At 35.3% G+C, this 19,961-nt stretch overlaps 3 protein-coding genes across 6 annotated transcripts; all 3 read left to right on the top strand.

The window, feature by feature from the left end:
* Window positions 1-3,703: 3,703 nt before the first annotated feature.
* Window positions 3,704-6,402, top strand: LOC107612585 (coatomer subunit beta'-1). 2 transcript variants are annotated; one of them, XM_016314276.3, is made up of 9 exons: window positions 3,704-3,842; window positions 4,358-4,384; window positions 4,512-4,573; window positions 4,735-4,789; window positions 4,909-4,945; window positions 5,046-5,371; window positions 5,534-5,814; window positions 5,904-5,972; window positions 6,070-6,402. In XM_016314276.3, exons 1-9 carry the CDS (start codon window positions 3,840-3,842, stop codon window positions 6,137-6,139), a joined length of 930 nt encoding a protein of 309 aa, XP_016169762.1. In that variant the 5' UTR covers window positions 3,704-3,839; the 3' UTR covers window positions 6,140-6,402. The 2 variants fall into 2 exon arrangements, with proteins under 2 accessions (XP_016169762.1, XP_020964097.1); XM_021108438.2 differs by having other exon boundaries at window positions 3,722-3,842; window positions 4,364-4,384.
* Window positions 6,403-7,172: 770 nt separating this feature from the next.
* LOC107612583 (coatomer subunit beta'-2) lies at window positions 7,173-15,942 on the top strand. 3 transcript variants are annotated; one of them, XR_015896255.1, is made up of 26 exons: window positions 7,173-7,356; window positions 7,619-7,639; window positions 7,805-7,866; window positions 8,152-8,206; window positions 8,707-8,743; window positions 8,851-9,176; window positions 9,266-9,397; window positions 9,497-9,645; window positions 10,045-10,113; window positions 10,284-10,434; window positions 10,527-10,592; window positions 11,042-11,230; window positions 11,468-11,608; window positions 11,731-11,805; window positions 11,918-12,094; window positions 12,209-12,300; window positions 12,406-12,522; window positions 12,956-13,070; window positions 13,197-13,268; window positions 13,385-13,581; window positions 13,697-13,790; window positions 13,949-14,055; window positions 14,231-14,363; window positions 14,519-14,733; window positions 15,321-15,386; window positions 15,597-15,942. XR_015896255.1 is itself a non-coding variant. In XM_088496562.1 (26 exons), exons 1-25 carry the CDS (start codon window positions 7,354-7,356, stop codon window positions 15,338-15,340), a joined length of 2,739 nt encoding a protein of 912 aa, XP_088352688.1. In that variant the 5' UTR covers window positions 7,173-7,353; the 3' UTR covers window positions 15,341-15,386; window positions 15,597-15,942. The 3 variants fall into 3 exon arrangements, 1 of the variants encoding a protein (XP_088352688.1); XM_088496562.1 differs by having other exon boundaries at window positions 14,519-14,657; XR_015896256.1 differs by lacking the exons at window positions 7,173-7,356; window positions 7,619-7,639; window positions 7,805-7,866; ... (6 more) ...; window positions 10,284-10,434; window positions 10,527-10,592 and having other exon boundaries at window positions 11,027-11,230.
* A 1,023-nt stretch (window positions 15,943-16,965) lies between these two features.
* On the top strand, window positions 16,966-19,834 carry LOC107613176 (nuclear pore complex protein NUP50A). The gene is made up of 2 exons (XM_016315041.3): window positions 16,966-17,399; window positions 18,156-19,834. The coding sequence occupies exon 2, from the start codon at window positions 18,227-18,229 to the stop codon at window positions 19,568-19,570; it is 1,344 nt and encodes a 447-aa protein (XP_016170527.1). The 5' UTR covers window positions 16,966-17,399; window positions 18,156-18,226; the 3' UTR covers window positions 19,571-19,834.
* The last annotated feature ends 127 nt before the right edge of the window (window positions 19,835-19,961 follow it).

The following is a 19,961-nucleotide window of genomic DNA, read 5'->3' as shown; positions in this document are numbered from 1 at the left end:
GAGCTTCCCTTTTTTCTTCTTTTCATAATAGTTTAGTTTCATAGGTATAATCATTTTCACTTAGGTCCTCCAAAGAAAGTCAACTCTGTCAAGTCAATATCTTCAATTCTGTGCCATTAACAATCATAGTGGTGAAGCCACTCAAGACGGACATCCATGCATAAATCATAATCCTCAAGTTTTTTCTTTCTCAAAGTAATAAGCTTAGGACATTTATGGATTTTTACGTTGATATTATTGTTGCGCATTTATGTTGCCTAACATGAAATTATGACCAAAACATGACGTAATTGCATTTTGCACAAATGATGAAAATGAGCAATTAGTGACTTAGTGTTGTTGATAGCCGTGTGTACCAAAGAAAAATTCGTATATGATTTTGTCATATGCTTTTTCTCCTATTTTTGTATTGGGATAACGATATGATTTATCAAGTAATGTTATAAACTAAAGTAAGATGGATGTCACTCTATTATGACTTAAATTTATATAAATGAATTATTTTCATATATGATACAAGGAGAAGGGCTTTTGATATGGTGAAAATTCAACTACAGTCAGAGTTGTTAAATAGTTTGACTGATTTGACTAAATTTTTATCTAACGACTCTTAGTTATCAATTTCATGTGAAGTTGATTGCACCTGAGTTTCCATTTATTACTTTAGAAGAAGTATAGGGAGCCAATGGAATATCCGATTTAGTATTAGAGATATAACCATTAGTGTTATCTTTTCTTATCAGCTTAAACTTTTGGGATCAGTGGTTTCATGACATGGTATCAGAGTTTTAGATCCGAAAGATCAAAAGTTCGATTTTTAGTGAACCTCAAAATCAGTTTAAGTATTATTTTTTAACTCATAGCCCATTCACCCATTATACACATTGTATAAATATTCGATTGACTCCCTAGCGGCTAGCGAGATTCCTTACTTAGTTACTTTATTATTCCCTTTTATCATATATCAACTCATTAATCAACGACAAATCTTTAAATAAAACTTAGATTCAATACTGGATTGGTTAGTCTTTTGCTTGTTAGATTGAAGATACCGTAAAAATAAAAAATAATAATTATACAATAAATAAATAAAAATTTAATCAAATAAATATTTCACTCTCTTTTATGCCATAAATTGTGAATAATCTTAATTTATTTTTTCAATATATAATTTAAATTTTAAGAAATTTCTCCAGAAATTTCGGAACAAGGATTTTTTTAGAATTACATTAACTTCGGATCAACTTTGTCAATGAAGATTTTATGGAGATTTAATTTAAAAAAAAAAAAACAAATTAAATGCTGAAAGGATTAAATGGTGTATCTGATTTGGGTCCCTAGAGAGCATTTTGTGCAACACACTGTCCCTTATTATGGGCCAATAAGGTCAACTTGGCCCGCTACCACTTTATCCAATCTTATCCCATCTTTTCATGTTACGTACTTAGCCACAAGCCCACTATTCTCAGTGCCTATTTAGTAATTAGTATTTACCTAATTAATTTACAACGTGTAATGCATTTTTTTTTTGTCAATTGCTCTTACTGTTTGCGTGTAATTAGTATTTACCTAACATGGTTCTATTAGGGATAGCAATGGGTAGGGTAGGGTAGGGTTTGAAGCCAACCCTAACCCTACCCGCGGGTTGAGATTTTTATATAAACTCAATTAGGGATGGCAAAATTTTCCGAGACGCAGGGATCCCTGCGGAGATTGCCCCGAATGGGGATCCAATTGTGGGGAATTTTTTCCGCGGGGATGGGGATGGGGATGGGGATGGGTGACGAAATTCCCCCGAAGCAGGCGCGGGGATCCGAGCGGGGATCCCCGCCCCGTCCCCGCTATTCCTGAAATTTATGAATTCCTTGAATTATCTTTAATAGTTTATTTCTCATGTATGTTTTTTAGTCATTTCTCACACACACATATATATAGAAACCCAAAACTCCTAATCTTTATTTGCATAACCCTTCTTGAATTCAGAGATCCCTAAGGCTGTCCATACTCCATCCAACCTCTTTGCAGCCACCCCCTCGTCACCCTTCTCACCGCATCGTCACACCTCACCGTGCCATCACCCTTACTGCGTCGTAATTTCTATTTGCGGCGTTCCTTTTCGTAACTCTGCCGTCGTGTCCATTCTCTTCTCTGTTGCCGCGTCTCCCACCTCGTCTACTGCTTTTTCCTTTGACTCGTCGTTGCGTCCCCCCATTGTGTTATTTCGAAAGAAGTTACCATCGTGTCATTTAGACTTTTTGTATAAAATCTTGTAGTTTTTGTATAAGATAGATACTTGCAGCTCTATTCATATGGAAATTAATAATTAGTTAGAACTATTATGTAGATGGGGAATGGGGTCCCGCGGGGAATGGGGTCCCAGTGGGGAATGGGGATGGGGAACAATATTCCCCCACGGCGGGAAATGGGGCAGGGATGGGGAGCAAATTTGAGGGTGGGGATGGGAGCAGGAAGGCATCCCCCGCCCCCGCCCTGCCCCATTGACATCCCTAAACTCAACCCTACCCTACCCGCGGGTTGAGAATATCCCAACCCTAACCCTACTCATTCTCAACCCGCGGATACCCGATCCTACCTGCGGATTACAAAAAAGATGAAAAATTATTATATAACTTCATGATAATTTAAAATAGAACTGACTTTTATATAAAAAAAATATTAAATTATCAATTAATGATCTTTTAGTGGCTAAGGATCTTTTACATTTAGTGAGAGGTCTTTGGTTCAACATCCACTTGAAATATAGGGTGCAGGTTGATCGGGTAGGGTTGAGACTCAACCCGTACCCTACCCGACCCGCACGAGAACTCAACCCGCACCCTACCCTACCCGCTGCGGATCGAGTTGACAACCCTACCCGATCGGGTGGAATCGGATTGGGTATCCGCGGGTAGGGTACATATTGCCACCCCTAATTCTATATTCCTTAATGAGGATTTGAATCTAGGTGCAGCTCCCAGTGAGGCAGGTGATGCTGCCATTAATGAACATGATTTGCAATATTTCTCTCTCACAACTCACAACTCACAACTCACAGCGAGATATGGTGAATATGTCAAAAGATTTTTTATTATTTAGTAGAATAAAATGACAAATAAATTTATAAGTATTTACATTTTAGACATATTAGTTTCTAAAAGAAATATTAATAATTTTTTTTAAGATAATAAACGTAATAAAGTTAGTTTAAATTAAATTTCTATCCTAATTATAGGATTAATTTAAAGATGGTGTGTTCACATCTATTATCTTAAAAAAATTTATTAATCTATTCAAAATATAAATTTTCAAAGATTTATTTATCTGTTTACGCTGTTTAGTATAAATCGATTGGGATAATTACTTAGTTTATTAACTCATCAATACTTGTTTTTGCTGAATGCTTATTCTACATGAATTATACGTTACCAAGTATCTTGGAAATGTTGAATGTGTAAGGAAGATTAAGTATTAAGATATTGACTAGTTGAAGATGATGATGATAATAGACCAAAAATGATGGAATATTGACCCATATCGTGGCGGCCACATATAACTCTTTGTATTGTAGCTAGCTAGTAAGCCAAATCTAAGAACTAAGAAGAAGGATATCAAATTCGGAAGCTCAATCTAACGCGCAAAATCTGACACTACATATGAATAAGATAGATATATAATTAGAAAACGAATTGTTCCATTTCTTAATTGCAAAGCATCCTTTACTATATATGTTAACGTAACAAACACCATCCACTCATCACTACTCCTATCTACAATTGCAACTTCAACTTCAAGAAACATAAACATCTTAATTGAATTTTTAGTGCCACCAACTGCATAATATGGTGGGTTATTTCATTTTCCCTCTCTGTTTTTAATTAATTACTTTATTCTGCATTCTCTTAATAATAATAATAATAATAAGTTATATGAAATTAAAATGATCAAGTGCATCTTTTACTCTACTTAATTTCATATTTTATGACCTATAAAATATATAACGTTTTTCGTGCCAAATTCCAAGCTTTTTTTAAATAAATAAATAAATAATCCACGTAAAAATTTCATAAATTGTCCAAATAAGTTTAAGTATTTTTCAATTCAAAAATGTTATTTGTACACTAAAATTTGCTACTATAATCAGCCATCAATGTATTTGTACATGTATAGTTTCATTTATTTTCAATGTGTATTTATATTATAGCATGTATTTTATACTTGTGGTTGATTTTGATAGCTGATTTTGGTACACACGTAGCATAATTCTTCTCAATTATATGGCCATGCATACATGCATTAGCTTAACGATGACATAATGTGTTTACTTGTGCTAATTGGTTCTCGTGATTTGATTTTGTAGGAGCAGAATCTCTCTCTTGATTTTGAGGTATTGTTACTTTCTAATTTTCTATGTTATCCTTTTTATTTCTACTTTTCATTCTTTCTATTCGATTCTGTTCTTTAATACACATTTTTTCTAACATATTTCCCGTTCATAATTTCTTCTGGATCAGCATGAATTTGTTCAGAACTCGGTAAGAGTGAAATCCGTTGATCTACATCCAACTGAGCCATGGTAATGAGTAATGACACAAAAAAGTGATTTATTTAATTATTTTCTTTGCAAATTTTCAAGTGAATTCCTGCATATTTGAGATGAGGGAATTCCTAAGTTATCAATTTTTCTTTGATCAGTTACAATTTTATCACAATACATCTGGTGTTTAATTCATGCAGGGTTCTAGTGGGTTTGTATTCAGGATCTATTTCTATATGGAACTATCAGACAAAGGTAAACATTTTTTTTTTAATTGTGAAGTTTAGGCATAAGAAGAATGATAGTTAATTAATAAAAGCTATTAAGAAGATTGCATTATTATTGTATTAACCTTTGTTTTGATGCTATGACAGACTGAAGAGAAGTCATTCAAGCTTAGTGAATCACCAGGTAAATGTCACAATTCAGCATTTGTCTAATAAGATCATAATCTTCTGCATCCTTCCCTATATGTCTTGTTCTGTATTTCACCATCTCTTAATGCTTGCAGTAAGATCTGCCAAGTTCATTGCTCGCGAAAATTGGGTTATTGCTGCGTCGGACGACAAGTATATTCGAGTCTGCAGTTATGAGACAGGCGAAAAGATTTCAGAATTTGAAGGACATACAGATTACATTAGGAGTTTGGCTGTGCACCCTTTCCTGCCTTATGTTGTGTCAGCTTCTGATGACAATGTTCTAAAATTGTGGGATTGGAAGAAGGGTTGGGCTTGTCTTAAAACCTTTCAAGGACACTCACATTATGTGATGAGTGTAGCATTTAACCCCAAGGATCCATCTACCTTTGCTACTGCATCCCTTGATGGGACTTTAAAGGTATAATTATTCGACTAAGTTACGTGTTCACTAAAATCAGTCACCAGATATAAACCTGTTTAGAGAATAATACAGATATAAAGACAAGTAAAATGTCTTTGTATTAGTCTAATCAACTGATTAGTAGTTAACACTTTGATTCCATTGTGTCTTCATTTGTAGATTTGGAGTGTTGATTCCTCTGCTCCAATTTTGACCCTGGAAGGACACTTGAAAGGAGTGAATTGTGCTGATTACTTCATAAGCAATGATAAAGAATATCTTATAAGTGGTTCTGATGATTACACTGCAAAAGTGTGGGATTATCATTCTAAAAAATGTGTACAAACACTTGAAGGACATGGAAACAATGTCACAGCAGTGTGCTCTCATCCTGAGCTTCCTATTATTATAACAGCTTCAGAGGATTCTACTGTCAAAATATGGGATAATGTCACATACAGGTATATCTATCTACTTGAGGTCTCATTTTCTCTAATCTAATAATATAGATATATTTTTAACATTTTTAATTGTTGTCATTAATTTGCAGGCTTCAAACCACCTTGAATTTTGATCTTGAGAGAATATGGAGTATTGGATACAAGAAAGGATCATCAAGGTAATTACCTCAAACTTTTAATTTCCTTTAAGAAAAATTTCTGATTTCTTATATTTTGTTGCTAACTTATAATCACATTGATCATTACTTGGTGCAGGGTTGCTTTTGGTTGTGACAAAGGATTTGTTATAGTTAAGATAAACATTCAAGCTGTCAAACAAGATTAAAAGTGCAAATTAAACTGCTTCATCAGACTTTGGAAGTAAATGCTATGCTGCTGCTGCTACAAGATGAAAGAGAATAACATTTACTCAGCTGTTGGTTTCGTTTGTATTTTAAGTTGTTATTTTAGTATATGATTTGCACCTACTTTGAGTTGTGACTCTTCACTATTGTAATCTACAACCATCTTAGATATACATCAAAATGAGTTATTAGTACAAAATATATATTGAAATATAGATACATATTGAAAATAAATTAAACAATATATCTATTAGTGACTGATTTTAATAACTGATTTTAATATATAAATAATATTTTTGTGTAACATATAATTTAGTGTTTAATATAATTTTAATTATCTCTCTAAAAATTAAGTAAAAACAAAGTCTAAGACAGTCAAATAATCTAAACGTCTCATCATATATCGTACCAAAAACAAAGTAATCCACATTTCACAATAACATCTTAAACATATTAAAATAAGACTGCTAACATTTCCTTTAATATATACCGCTTTGCTTATCAATTTATGCTTAACTTAGTGTAATTGACTACGAGGGAAAAATAAGTCATCTAAGTTGATATAAAAAAATAATTGCAGAACAATAGTGTGAACCAATGTTCAAGTTTTGAAGCTCCATTATGGAAATTGTCCATTTACGAAATTAAATTCACGAATAAATCTCAAAACAACCGACAAATGCTTCTTTTGATCTGAAATACGTAAAATATTATTAAAGAACAATGCTTGTAAAAAATATATTAATATGAGGGCCCAATGATCCACGTGGCAATCACGTTACTGCCCCGGTGACCGGTGAACCGGTGACGGTGCTACCCTTCATTAAACACGTTGTTAGTTTGTCAGAATTTGTTAACGCCCAAACAGAATCACTCGTTCGAATCTCAACCGTTCATTTAATTGATCTGCGGCGGACCCCATTTCCATATGGTGCGACAACGCACACGACAATGTACTCCCAGTGGCACTTTGGTAATCTGACATTAACTGCAAAGTTCCGCTTCCCTCTTTCTAATGACATTTACACAATTACACCATGCTCCTTTATAATACAAAAGCCTTTTGTCCCTTCTCTCTCTCTGTTTCCGTTTCTCTCTCACTCTGAGCTCGATCTCTTTGGGCTCGTTCGAATTTGGATTCTGATCTCCGACGATTGATCTCGATCGACGCTAGTTCACTCTCCAATCTGCAAAAATGGTGAGCTTCCTCTTTGATCTGTTCTCTCGCAAATGCCTCAACATTCCTAGCAACCTTAGATCTGGACCGAATTCTCTTTGATTTCGTGTTTTACTCAATGTTGCCGTTCGCTCTTACGAATTTCAAACGCTTTTCTGTCTCTAACTTAAAATGCGAGGCTCTGAATTTTGCTTACTTAATTCGTATGGTTTCATTTTCGATGGGATCTATCGTGGAATTGTGCATTGACTCGTTTTTGTTTATTTGTTGCTTGCATTTGCAGCCTCTCAGACTCGAAATCAAGGTAATGTTTCGTTGGTTGTTCTGATTCAATGTTTATTTCGTGTTTGGCTCACGAGAAATTCTGATTAGCTCGTAAGTGGGATTAGATTTCTCGGAGTCCAAGCACAGTGTGGATATTTGCCTTTCTAGCTACTCAATCTAACATGTTTTCCTAATCTTCAATCAGAGGAAGCTTGCGCAAAGATCAGAAAGAGTAAAATCTGTGGATCTACATCCGACAGAACCATGGTAATGCCTCATCCCTGTCTAAGTTGGTGTGGTTCTGAAATAGTGTTTGATATGAAGTTCATTTTATAACGAGGAATATCTGGATGTTTTCTCCCACCTTTAGATAATGCTCAAGTCCACCTGGTATCTACAATAGTTTGAGTCACCAATAGTGATTTTCATGTTTGCTATATGAGGCTACTTTGGCATTATTTAATTACTGTGGCAATTAGTTTGATTGTAAACAGTTCATACTTCATAATTATATGTTTTGACAAATTGCATGACGTTACCTTGTCAATGTAGGATTCTTGCAAGTTTATACTCTGGAACTGTCTGTATCTGGAACTTCCAATCTCAGGTATGCTATTTTTTATTGCCCAGAAACCAAAATGCCATAGAAAGGATAGTAACCTCTTTTATTTAACCATAACTTGATGGCCTGGAACCTGTATATTGAGAAGAGTAGTTTTAGTTTAAAAGTTCTGTTTATTTACTTTGTTAATTTTCTGGATTTCTCTATTTGTTTGCCAGTTATCTATTTGACACATGTTATATTTCTATTAAGAATCAGGTTTTTAGAATTTTACACAGCAATTTGTGTTTTTGCAGTTTATAATGTTTGTCAGTTCATTTATTCCTTCTTAAACATGTCTTTTATCATGCGGTTGTGGTTCATTTATAATTTTTTATACTTTGGTGTGTTCTGTGGGATTCTTTAATTTGCATTAATAGATTGTAGCTTTCAAATCATCAGTTTTATATTTAAATTCTTTACAACCCTTCTGCATTTGATGGGTCATTATAACTTCTGCAGAAATGCTTGTGTAATTAACACTCGTTTCTTTTATGCTATTTCAGACTATGGCCAAATCTTTTGAGGTTACTGAGTTGCCAGGTTAGTGAACATTTTATATGTGATGCATTTTCCTGGAAGCGTGCTTTCCTAAGTCAATTTACTACTTAGAAGCCACTTTGGAGCTCTTATACAATATGATTTTGCAGTTAGGTCAGCCAAGTTTATTGCACGCAAACAGTGGGTTGTTGCTGGAGCAGATGATATGTTTATTCGTGTATATAATTACAACACAATGGATAAAGTCAAAGTATTTGAGGCACATACAGATTACATTCGGTGTGTGGCTGTTCATCCTACACTTCCTTATGTGCTGTCATCATCTGATGATATGCTTATTAAGCTTTGGGATTGGGAAAAAGGCTGGGTTTGTACCCAGATATTTGAGGGACATTCTCATTATGTCATGCAAGTAACATTTAATCCTAAAGACACAAACACCTTTGCTAGTGCATCTCTTGATCGCACGATAAAGGTATATATTTTATCTTGTCTCCATCTATTTTATGCTCTTCTTCTTCTTCTTCCTCCTGCACTGATATTCCTGTTTTCTCATCTTACCAGATTTGGAATCTTGGCTCTCCTGATCCTAATTTTACATTGGATGCCCATCAGAAAGGTGTGAATTGCGTTGATTACTTTACAGGTGGTGACAAACCTTATCTGATCACTGGCTCTGATGATCACACTGCCAAGGTTATCTTTCAATTCTTGATCTTGTTGCTCCCTTGATTTATTTGCCCATATGTGTAATATATATGAATAAGACTAACTTGGATACAACCTATGAAATAGGTATGGGATTATCAGACCAAAGGTTGTGTCCAGACCCTTGAAGGTCACACGCACAATGTTTCTGCTGTGTGCTTTCATCCTGAGCTTCCTATAATAATTACTGGTTCTGAGGATGGTACGGTACGAATATGGCACTCTACCACTTATAGGTAACCTGTGAGCTTTATCTTTATGCTCGTTTTATTTGGCATATTCTTCCGGCTTATTTTTCTCCATTGTCACAACTATCTTATGGGGACTGGAATAATTTGGCAGTGGTTAAATATTGGTCTTGCATAATAGGGCCTTATAAACTATGCAATTATGGTTGACTTGTTGCTTCACATTCTTTTTCCACTTTGCATGATGTGATTTAAGTTGTAGATAGTGGTTGAGACTGAGAGATTATACAGCGTTATTTCTGCTCTGCATCTCTTTCTCTAATTTATTATATGTTTTACATTTTAAGATTTTAATTAAGTTAATTAGAGGTATATTTGAAACTAAGGACATACACTAAGTCACTAATTCCTCAATTTTATGTTTTGGGCGTGTTGAATCTTTTGCAGGCTTGAAAACACATTGAACTATGGTCTTGAAAGGGTTTGGGCCATTGGATATATGAAAGGATCACGTCGGTGAGTGTTTTTTTCTTTCCGCCTTCTTTGAAGGGTTTGAGCAATTAGTTGAGTGTCATTTTTTACACATTTGAATATTGGCAAGTGGCTGTTGTCTGAATAACAAAGTATTGCTATGTTATCCTTCACTTGCTTCTTGACCTAAATTACCAAATTGTCTTCCTCTGCAGCGTTGTGATTGGCTATGATGAAGGGACTATTATGGTTAAACTTGGTCGAGAAGTACCTGTGGCTAGCATGGACAACAGTGGGAAAATTATTTGGGCTAAGCATAATGAAATTCAAACTGTCAATATAAAAAGTGTAGGAGCAGATGTGGAGGTATGGGATCAATTTCCACTCTTATTTCTGTAAAATGCAACAATCTGTAAGTATTTGATTTTATTGACACATGCAAATACTATGCTTCTTAGGTTGCTGATGGAGAAAGGTTACCCTTGGCTGTTAAGGAGTTGGGCACTTGTGATCTCTACCCACAAGTGAGTTAATATCCTTCTTCCTCACGTGATGTTCCATTTTATTGCTCTGCTTCCTCTGTTTTTGAAGGGTTTCTGCTCTTTCCCAATTCCCATCATACAACCCTTTCTTTGTGGGATTTTGAAAATGAATGATTGGTATGTTTATCCTGATTTATTATGCAGTATTTTCCACATGTTTCCTGAAGCCTACCGGCAGTTTTGTTGTGCTTCTATGCAGAAAGCTTGATTTTATTATGTAATGTTAGAAATTGAAATTGAAATTGAAATTGAGCTGTTGAACAACTTAATCTATAAGGATATAATTGTATAACATAAATATGTTTATGCTATTTTTGTGTTGCAAAATTTATATTAAAAGAAGTGAGCTTTCTATTAATATTCCTTACTACTGTTTCAACTATTCTGATTCTGTTTTGAGTGATGGTTGATTGTTGATTAATTTTTCTCAGAACTTAAAGCACAACCCCAATGGGAGATTTGTTGTTGTATGTGGAGATGGTGAGTATATTATATACACTGCATTGGCATGGAGAAATAGGTCTTTTGGTTCCGCTCTCGAATTTGTTTGGTCTTCTGATGGAGAGTATGCTGTCAGAGAAAGCACATCAAAGATCAAAATTTTCAACAAAAATTTCCAGGTTTGCACTTTTTGTTTGTACACTTTATTTACTTTTTAATCGTAATTGTGATGATAAATAACAAATGCTTGCTATTTCTTAAAGGATGAAAGCTAGGTTATTTTTTTCATTGTTATTTTTGCATGGGCTGCTTCCGCTGTTGTAAATACTTAACTCTTCTTATTTCTAGCTGTCTTCTGCATGAAATAAATTTGCTGTCTGGAAATTTTAGTTGGATTCTAAATATGGGTATTTCAGGAGAAGAGGAGTGTCCGACCAACATTTTCAGCAGAACGTATTTTTGGAGGCACTTTATTAGCGATGTGCTCGAATGATTTCATCTGCTTTTATGATTGGGCAGAATGCAGGTTAATTTATCGGATTGATGTCAATGTGAAAGTGAGTGCTTTTTTAACTAGGTGATCTAGTTTTCTGCTTTTATTGTTATTGCTCCCCCTTTCCTTTTTACTTCTCTACATCTCCTTGTTCATTGTATTTTTTGTTATTTTGTGTTGTGTCAGAACCTCTACTGGGCCGACAGTGGTGATCTTGTCACAATTGCTAGTGATACATCATTCTATATCCTGAAGTACAATGTGAGGATTCTCTGAACTACACATTTTTTCCATTTAAACTTTGGCTGAAAGAATATTTGGAAGCATCATACAGGTGGCAGCGCTGTAAACATTTTAACTTTCATGATTGCAGCGTGACATAGTTGCTTCACATTTAGTTAGTGGAAGACCTGTAGATGATGAAGGTGTTGAAGATGCCTTTGAGCTCCTTCATGAGATGAGTGAACGTGTCAGGACAGGCATTTGGGTTGGGGATTGCTTTATCTACAACAATTCCTCTTGGAGACTGAATTACTGTGTTGGTGGCGAGGTACTAATTCTTGTCCCTTCTAGGCTAAAAGAGAATAATATTTTATCTATTATTTTTACAATTGAATGTCAAGGATTATATGAGATCTCTTGGTGAATGACATTGTGAATTCAGGTAACAACAATGTTTCATTTGGACCGCCCTATGTATTTATTGGGCTACCTTGCAAACCAAAGCCGGGTATATCTGATTGACAAAGAGTTTAAGTAAGTGGTGTTCATTTCATATCAAACGAAAGAAAAAAAAATGGAAATTTCAGATCATTTAAAATGCATTAACTTGACTTTTTATTATCTATCAATTATTGTCAGTGTTATGGGATACACACTGCTTTTAAGCTTGATTGAGTACAAGACATTGGTTATGCGCGGTGATATTGAAAGGGCCAATGAAGTCCTACCATCAATTCCTAAGGAGCATCTTAACAGGTAGTAGCTCCATTGCATTCATTTATAAAACAATGGCAGTTTTTCTTTCATTGTGGAGAGATGTGTTGAAGTGGTTTTGGTTGAAGAATTATGCTTCAAATGTGAGTTTCTCTCTGTTTGTTCCCAAAAAATGTTTGGTTTGATCCCTTTAATAGGGGGTTCAACCCGCTGGGGTGCCGAAACGAATAATCTTGTCCAAGTAACTGTTGCATTTTACTTGTAATCTCTAGAGGCTTCTTGTCCGTCATTATATTTTCTTGTCATGTTTGTATGATATTAATCCATAGTTTGCCTTGCATCTTGATTTTTTTTTTTTTTCCTTCTTTTAGTAGGCCTTATATCGTTTATGTAAATTCCAAATTTCAGTTATAAAGTTAGGTACTCAGTGCTGGTATGTATGTGCATCCTAATTGAAATACTTGATTTTTGGTAGTGTGGCTCGATTCTTGGAATCACGGGGGATGATAGAGGAGGCTCTTGAAGTAGCTACTGACCCTGATTACAGATTTGAACTAGCAATACAGCTTGGAAGATTAGAAGTTGCAAAGGTTTGCTCTTGTAGTGCCTACAAAGAGTCAAAGAGATATTTGTTGGCTTATAAAAGTTGTTAACTTGGTTATCAAATTTCTATATCTGTGGTTCACATGAATAATATTCGCCCTCTTTCGCTGCAGAGTATTGCAACAGAAGTGCAGAGTGAGTCTAAATGGAAGCAGTTGGGAGAATTAGCTATGTCTAATGGAAGGGTACTTTTCTATGTTATTTGAAACTTAAAATTGTATTTCTCCAACACCTAAGCTGAATTTCATTCCTAACTATCCATGTCAAAATATTCTGAAGTGAGTGCCTTGTTGTCTTGCAGTTAGATATGGCTGAGGATTGTTTGAATCATGCGATGGATTTGAGTGGGTTGTTACTGCTGTATTCTTCTTTAGGAGATGCCGAAGGAATATCAAAACTTGCAACCCTTGCTAAAGAGCAAGGGAAGAACAATGTTGCTTTCCTTTGCTTGTTTATGTTGGGTAGAGTGGAAGACTGCCTTCAACTGTTGATAGAGAGGTAATCTCCAATAGTGTCTTCTTTTCCTCTATGACGTTACTACTAGAGAGGGGAGGGGAGGGGAGGGGTGTTAGGTCTACTGCAGTAATATATAGCTAGGTTATGCTATTTGCAGCAATCGGATTCCAGAGGCAGCTTTAATGGCTCGATCTTACCTCCCAAGCAAGGTCTCAGAGATAGTGGCAATTTGGAGAAAAGATCTTAATAAGGTAATTAATGACTCAGATATATAGTATTTACTCATGAGTCATGATGGAAGTTTATGATCCATGGAAGGAACGTCTGGTCTTATTCAATTTCCTTGTGGTTTGTGAGTTCTGGATTGAGCAATTGTATATTTCTCTCATGTATTTGCTATTTTATGCAGGTTAATCCAAAAGCTGCTGAATCATTGGCTGATCCTGAGGAATATCCAAATTTATTTGAAGACTGGCAAGTTGCACTTGCTGTTGAATCTAAGGCTGCAGAAACAAGGTCAGTGTAGAGAATATATATATATATATATATATATATATATATATATATATATATATATATATATATATATATATTGATTGATTTATTAATTTGCATGTCTCTGGAAGCTTTGTAGTTGGTCTGATTAGGCTGTGTACAAATACTTACTATTAATTTTTGATTTTTTTTAAAGGAATGTTTACCCTCCTGCGGAGCAGTACACCAGCCATGCAGATAAATCACATATAAGCCTTGTTGAAGCTTTTAGAAGCATGCAGATTGAAGAAGGCGAGGAGCCTCTTGAGAATGGGGACTCTAACCATGAGGTAAATTGATATATAGGGCTAACACCACACAAAAGCTTACAAAAGTTCCTCATATGTATGCCTTGTACTGCCAATTGAATACCTGAGTAGATTCCTAGTGGTGGTTTTAGATTTTCGCTTTATTTTTGTTCATTTTGTTTCGTTTGACTGAACAGAATGGAGAAGAGCAGTATACAGAGGCACAGGAGGAGCATAATGGAGAGGAAGGAAGCCAAGAAGAGGCAGTTGTAGTGGATGCCGATTCTACAGATGGTGCAGTACTCGTTAATGGTAACGAGGCTGAAGAAGAGTGGGGTACGAATAATGAAGGAGGCCCGTCAGCCTAAAAGCAATTGGTTGGGGTGGTGTGAAAATCGAAATTTTGTCTCTGGTGATTAATTGTTTCTGAAGTGCCATTTCTAACTCCCTCACCTAACTGTTTTTACTATAACTATTACTACCACTTGAGTCCTACCAATACTAGCTGCTTATAGTTATTAGTGTATCATATTTCACCATAATTAGGGTGTCCGTTGTCAATAAGTGAATAATTGATCAAACTATCTAACTCTGAGCTATGTTGTCATGATTTTGTATGTAGTTTGGCTTGGAAGTTTATGACATTTTATTGCTCATTGCATGTCTTTCCCTCTTAAGTTGCCCCAGGAAATCTTGCTGATGCATAAAATGATTGAGGTTAACGTCACTAATGAATTTTGGGGCAAATTATATTCATAATGATGTAAAAGTTCTACCAGTCTTGGTCTTACTGGTTCCTAGTAGTGTGCCCTTCGAATACAAAGTGGATATTTTAGTTGAATCATTGACAAACTTAAAAATATTTTTTCTTGTTATGTCTATTTTGTTGTGAACTTTAATTGTTATGATATTGTGTGTTTTTACCATAACTTTTGACCCAATTGTGAATGTCACCTCAAGAAAGCTTTAGTCCTCACAAAGATTCATCTTTGTTGACAGTGCTTGCGCCACGTCACTAGGTCCCATCAAGACAGTCGGTTCCAGCTTCTGGGCTGTTTGTCTGAGGTTAGAATAAAATTTCGATATTGTACTGCATTCAACATCATATCTAGCAATTTTAAATTACTTTTTTCGCATATGCAGCTACACCATTTTGTTTGATAAACTACTTCTTTCCTACATTTGATTTCAATGACTCCATTGCAAGACTAGCGTGATGTTTTTTCTTTCCCTATTGTGGCGGCCCTGGTTTCATTTTAATTCATTTGAATGCAGGTCTCCTCACGGGACCATAATGAGAGTATGCGGACTGGTTGTTTCTGTTTCCTGGTGTTGTGGTTTTCTAGTGGCCTGAATTTTGTCATTTTGCTCGCGGTATAACAATATTCTTTAGGTTCAGATAGTTACAACTTAATAGGATTTATATCACATTCTTTTGAGGTTTCTACCTCAATATAATTCGTGCCAGTGTGAATGTAGAAAAGCTGAATGATGATTGCCTGTTTAAATTTTAGCTAGTTGTTCTCGAGCATTTTCTTCTAAATTTTACATATCCATGGACTGTAAAACGTGGATCACTGGATGGTTAATACTTAATACAGAACAATAATGATTCTTTCCCGATGTAGCATCTATTGACACCATGCCTTCCCAAGCTCCTGTAATGTTTGAAATCGATACATATAGGAAGAGTTATCTTTCTAATTTTCCGATTAAACTGGAAATGTTTCCCATATATTCCATGTGCATTCGTAGAATGGAGAACTATACATGGAGCTTGGTTGTCTTTAATCTAAAAGAACGTACTTGACATGGCAGGCAGTTCATCTGCTATTCTGCTGAATGATTGAACTAGGGTTGGATAGATGTGGCATCAGTTGGCTCAATCTATGAAAAATGCTACCAAAATTATTAATATTAACCATGATAAAATTATGATTGTAGAAGTGGCTCACTATAATATTTATAACTAAAATACAAAGCTCAAAAATAGCAATTTAATAATAGAAATACATATGGAAGTTAAATAGAAAATTAGTAGACGATCAAAATTTTAACTTCGAAAATAAAGTGCTAAAGTTTTACTGTATTATTAATAGAAGCCAATTAGCATTTTTAAGGCGTTTTTCAAAATTACAAAAGGACACTGGAGTTTTTTTTTTTTTTTGTTTTTTTGAAGAAAAGTGCTTATTCTGTAAATTTCTTTTCAAATATCATAGTTCCATATTTATGTCATTTAAGTTCCACGTGCATAAAAGAGCCATTAAATGTTTGCTAATATGATAGTAACCAAATAAAATAGTTGAAGTGTTAAATGTTGTTAATATATAATTAAGTGACAAATAAATTATTTTGAACTATCAATGGCTCAATGCATTATAAAAATTAAACTCGTGAGAAAATTGCTATACTTTTTTCATGTTGAGATGTGATAAAGATAGAAATTTTCATCTAATTCTAAGAAAATACAGTACTCTCTTCTAAAATTTAAATTGTTACATCTAATATCTTTGTATTTTATTTATAAAGTGTGACTAAGGATCATCATAATATGCAATAAACCTCTTGTAAAAGGGAGGTTTATGAAGAAAAAAAGGAAGAAAAAATAGATATATTATCTGATGAAAAAAATCCCCATCACACTATCACTAGCAAGTTAGGATGTATAGTTATATTATATACTCACAAGTCACAATTATACCACATGAATTGAGTGGACATTTGGATTTAAGAAGAAAAAATAGACACCGGATCCAGTGCAAAGTGTTTATGTGTGTGTGTCTGGTCCGGACTAGGCTTCTTTCTTAACCCTTAAATTTTTGGTTCAAAGGAGGAATAAAAAAAAGGATGGTGGTGCCAGCTGTGTGAGTGATTGATTATATTGGGTGCTGCGGCTATATCATGTTCTTCCCTCTCTCTTTCACTTTTCCATCTTCTTAGGGTTTCCAAATACCGTTTCTCTCTGCAATCAATCATCGCTTCTTCTCACTCTTCACAACCATATAACAGATTTTCACTCAATTCCCTGAAACCCAAAGCTACCGACACAATCGCCCACCATCGTTTCTTGTTTTCCCTGTAAGTAGCATATACTATCCTCTCCTTCTTACTCTTATTTGATACTATCACTGCTACATGCCCTTCGGGATTTTTTTTGAATATATGTTCTTGCTATTTCTGATATTAGCATAATCGTAGTATTGCTTTCGACATCTTTTGCTTGTTTTGAGATTCAAATTATTTTGTTACTTTATCTTTTGGAACTGGAGGTTGTTAATCTTCTTATCGCTGATTTTGTCTCGGCATATTTATATATAGGGCGTTGATGGGATTATTTTAGGGTTCTACATGTCGAAGTCTGAAAATATGGTATTTGAGAATTCGGTGTTTTAGTTATTTATTCGGAATTTGTCGCTATCTAATAGTAATAATATATATTCATTTGGAATAATTGTCCGATCTTTTGAACTAGTGTTCTCCCTAAATAAAATAGTTTCTGGTTTATGTTTTAATGTGATTGCCTTGAGCTCTGTTGTTTTACTTTTCTTTTTGAAATTGCTCTGCTTTGTGAATGGGACCAAATCATCGGTACAAATGAATTATGTAAGGACAGGTACATAGCTGGGTTTATGCTTTTTATGTTAATTTCTGGTGTTATTAGGTGGTCTTTTCTTAGCATATGGAAGTTGTTTGCGAGATAGCATTAAGTTTGCTATGAGGATTCTGTGTGATGCATATTATGCCATTATTCATGTAATTTGGTTATGTTGAATACTACACTCCATTTGTATTTTGAGAAGAAAGGAGTGAGAAATTCACCTTTTTTTATTGCAGCCATTTTTGTACCACGACTTTGTAAAATAAACGTTCTTAAGTTAATAGTTCACTACTGATACCTTGCTTCAATGGGGGATGCTGAGAATGCCCTTCCACCTTCAAAGAAAAGGACCGCCGGAGTGCAGCTCACTAAAGATACTCCTGTTGATGATGGGGAAGATGTCCCTGAACATGAGACTGGCACTTTCAAGAGAGCTAGTGATGAGGTTCTGGCAACCCGAAGGATAGTCAAAGTTCGTCGCCAACAGAACAATTCTGCTCCTTCTTCAAACCCATTTGCAGGGATACGCTTGACAACTCCCACTGACTCCGGTGCTAATCCTGTTGAACCTACTGCTGAAAAACAATCAGCTGGTGAGAACAGTGGTGCAGATGATTCAAATGGCAATGATGCTACGTCAAAGGATTCTGAGAAAGCTAAGGATGAAGAAACTAAGCAATTGGAGAGTAAAACTGATGCAGTAGAGGACAAATCTGCTGCAAAGAACGATGCTGCAGAAGAAAGCAATGCAGATCAGGAGCATGCTGCAGAAAAGGAGAGTACTGTTGATAAATCTGAGGCAGACAAGGAACATAGTGAAGATGTCGACAAAAATGAAGTTGAGGAGAAGAAGGATGCTGCAAGTAAGGAGATTGCTGCTGAAAGTAATACTGGAAACGAGGATAAGAAAGATAGCACTGACAATGGCGATGAGAAAGTTGAGAGTGCAGAACCAAGTGCTGAAGGTGGCCATTTGAAGTCATTTCAACAGCTCTCAAGTAGCCGAAATGCATTCACAGGTCTTGCTGGAACTGGTTTCTCTTCTACTTCGTTTTCATTTGGGTCTGTTTCAAGTGAAGGGTCAGGTTCTATCTTTGGTACAAAAAATGACAAGCCTTTTGGTCTGGGTTTATCCACCAATGGAAGTTCTGTTTTTGGGGTATCCGCATCCTCTGCTATTTCCAAGAGCGAGGGAAGTGGTTTTGCAGCATTGCAGGAGGTTGTGGTTGAAACCGGTGAAGAGAATGAGAAAGTGGTTTTTAATGCAGATTCAGTGTTGTTTGAATTTGTTGATGGAAGTTGGAAGGAAAGAGGAAAGGGAGAAGTGAAAGTTAATGTTACAACTGGCGAAGAAAAAGCAAGACTTCTTATGAGGTCTAGGGGAAATTATAGACTGATTTTGAATGCTCGGCTTTACCCAGATATGAAGCTCACAAATATGGAGAAGAAGGGTGTTACATTTGCATGCATCAACAGTGCCACAGAAGGGAAAGTTGGTCTTTCAACATTTGCCTTGAAGTTCAAGGACCCTTCCATTGTGGAGGAGTTTAAAGCTGCTATCACGGCACATAAGGATAAGGGTGGTGGTGCTGCAACATCAACAACAGCTCTCAAGACCCCAGAAAATTCTCCAAAGGCATCTGATGATTGAGAAAATCATTGGTCCAGAAAGTGGCTCACACTTTTGTGCTAGATGGATGCTGCTTTACTATGACAAGAAAAATTTTCCATTCATGGTTCATTTTGCCGTTGTGTGGCAGAGTCTATCATATATTTTTAAGTAGTTGTATGTTAGTTTAAGTCAAGTCTCCAAGCGATAATGGAACTTAATTTTGGATAAATCTCGGATTTTTTTAGACTGTATTACCCAAATTCTCCAACACTGAAACGATCAATATTGTTGCTATTTCCTGAACCTGGCGGACCTCTTTATCTCTTTTGCCCCTATACCTTAGGTGATTCAACTTTCAAGGGACAAGGTAGATCATTTTGCATGAATGCTTGGTAATTAACATCAATGATTATATTTCATTTCTTGATGA

Source organism: Arachis ipaensis, chromosome B8 (genome assembly GCF_059453495.1).
Source record: "Arachis ipaensis isolate K30076 ecotype BB chromosome B8, ASM5945349v1, whole genome shotgun sequence".
NCBI classification, from domain to species: domain Eukaryota; kingdom Viridiplantae; phylum Streptophyta; class Magnoliopsida; order Fabales; family Fabaceae; genus Arachis; species Arachis ipaensis.
This window is presented reverse-complemented; position numbering and strand designations above follow the sequence as displayed.

Excerpts from the sequence above, each read along its gene's own strand:
- LOC107613176 (XM_016315041.3), top strand. The coding sequence starts at position 18,227 with ATGGGGGATGCTGAGAATGCCCTTCCACCTTCAAAGAAAAGGACCGCC.
- LOC107612585 (XM_016314276.3), top strand. Across the intron at positions 4,385-4,511 it reads ATCTCTCTCTTGATTTTGAG|CATGAATTTGTTCAGAACTC; the intron begins GTATTGTTACTT and ends CTTCTGGATCAG. Across the intron at positions 4,790-4,908 it reads TATGGAACTATCAGACAAAG|ACTGAAGAGAAGTCATTCAA; the intron begins GTAAACATTTTT and ends ATGCTATGACAG.
- LOC107612583 (XM_088496562.1), top strand. Across the intron at positions 11,231-11,467 it reads TTTTCAACAAAAATTTCCAG|GAGAAGAGGAGTGTCCGACC; the intron begins GTTTGCACTTTT and ends TGGGTATTTCAG. Across the intron at positions 14,364-14,518 it reads ATGGGGACTCTAACCATGAG|AATGGAGAAGAGCAGTATAC; the intron begins GTAAATTGATAT and ends TTGACTGAACAG.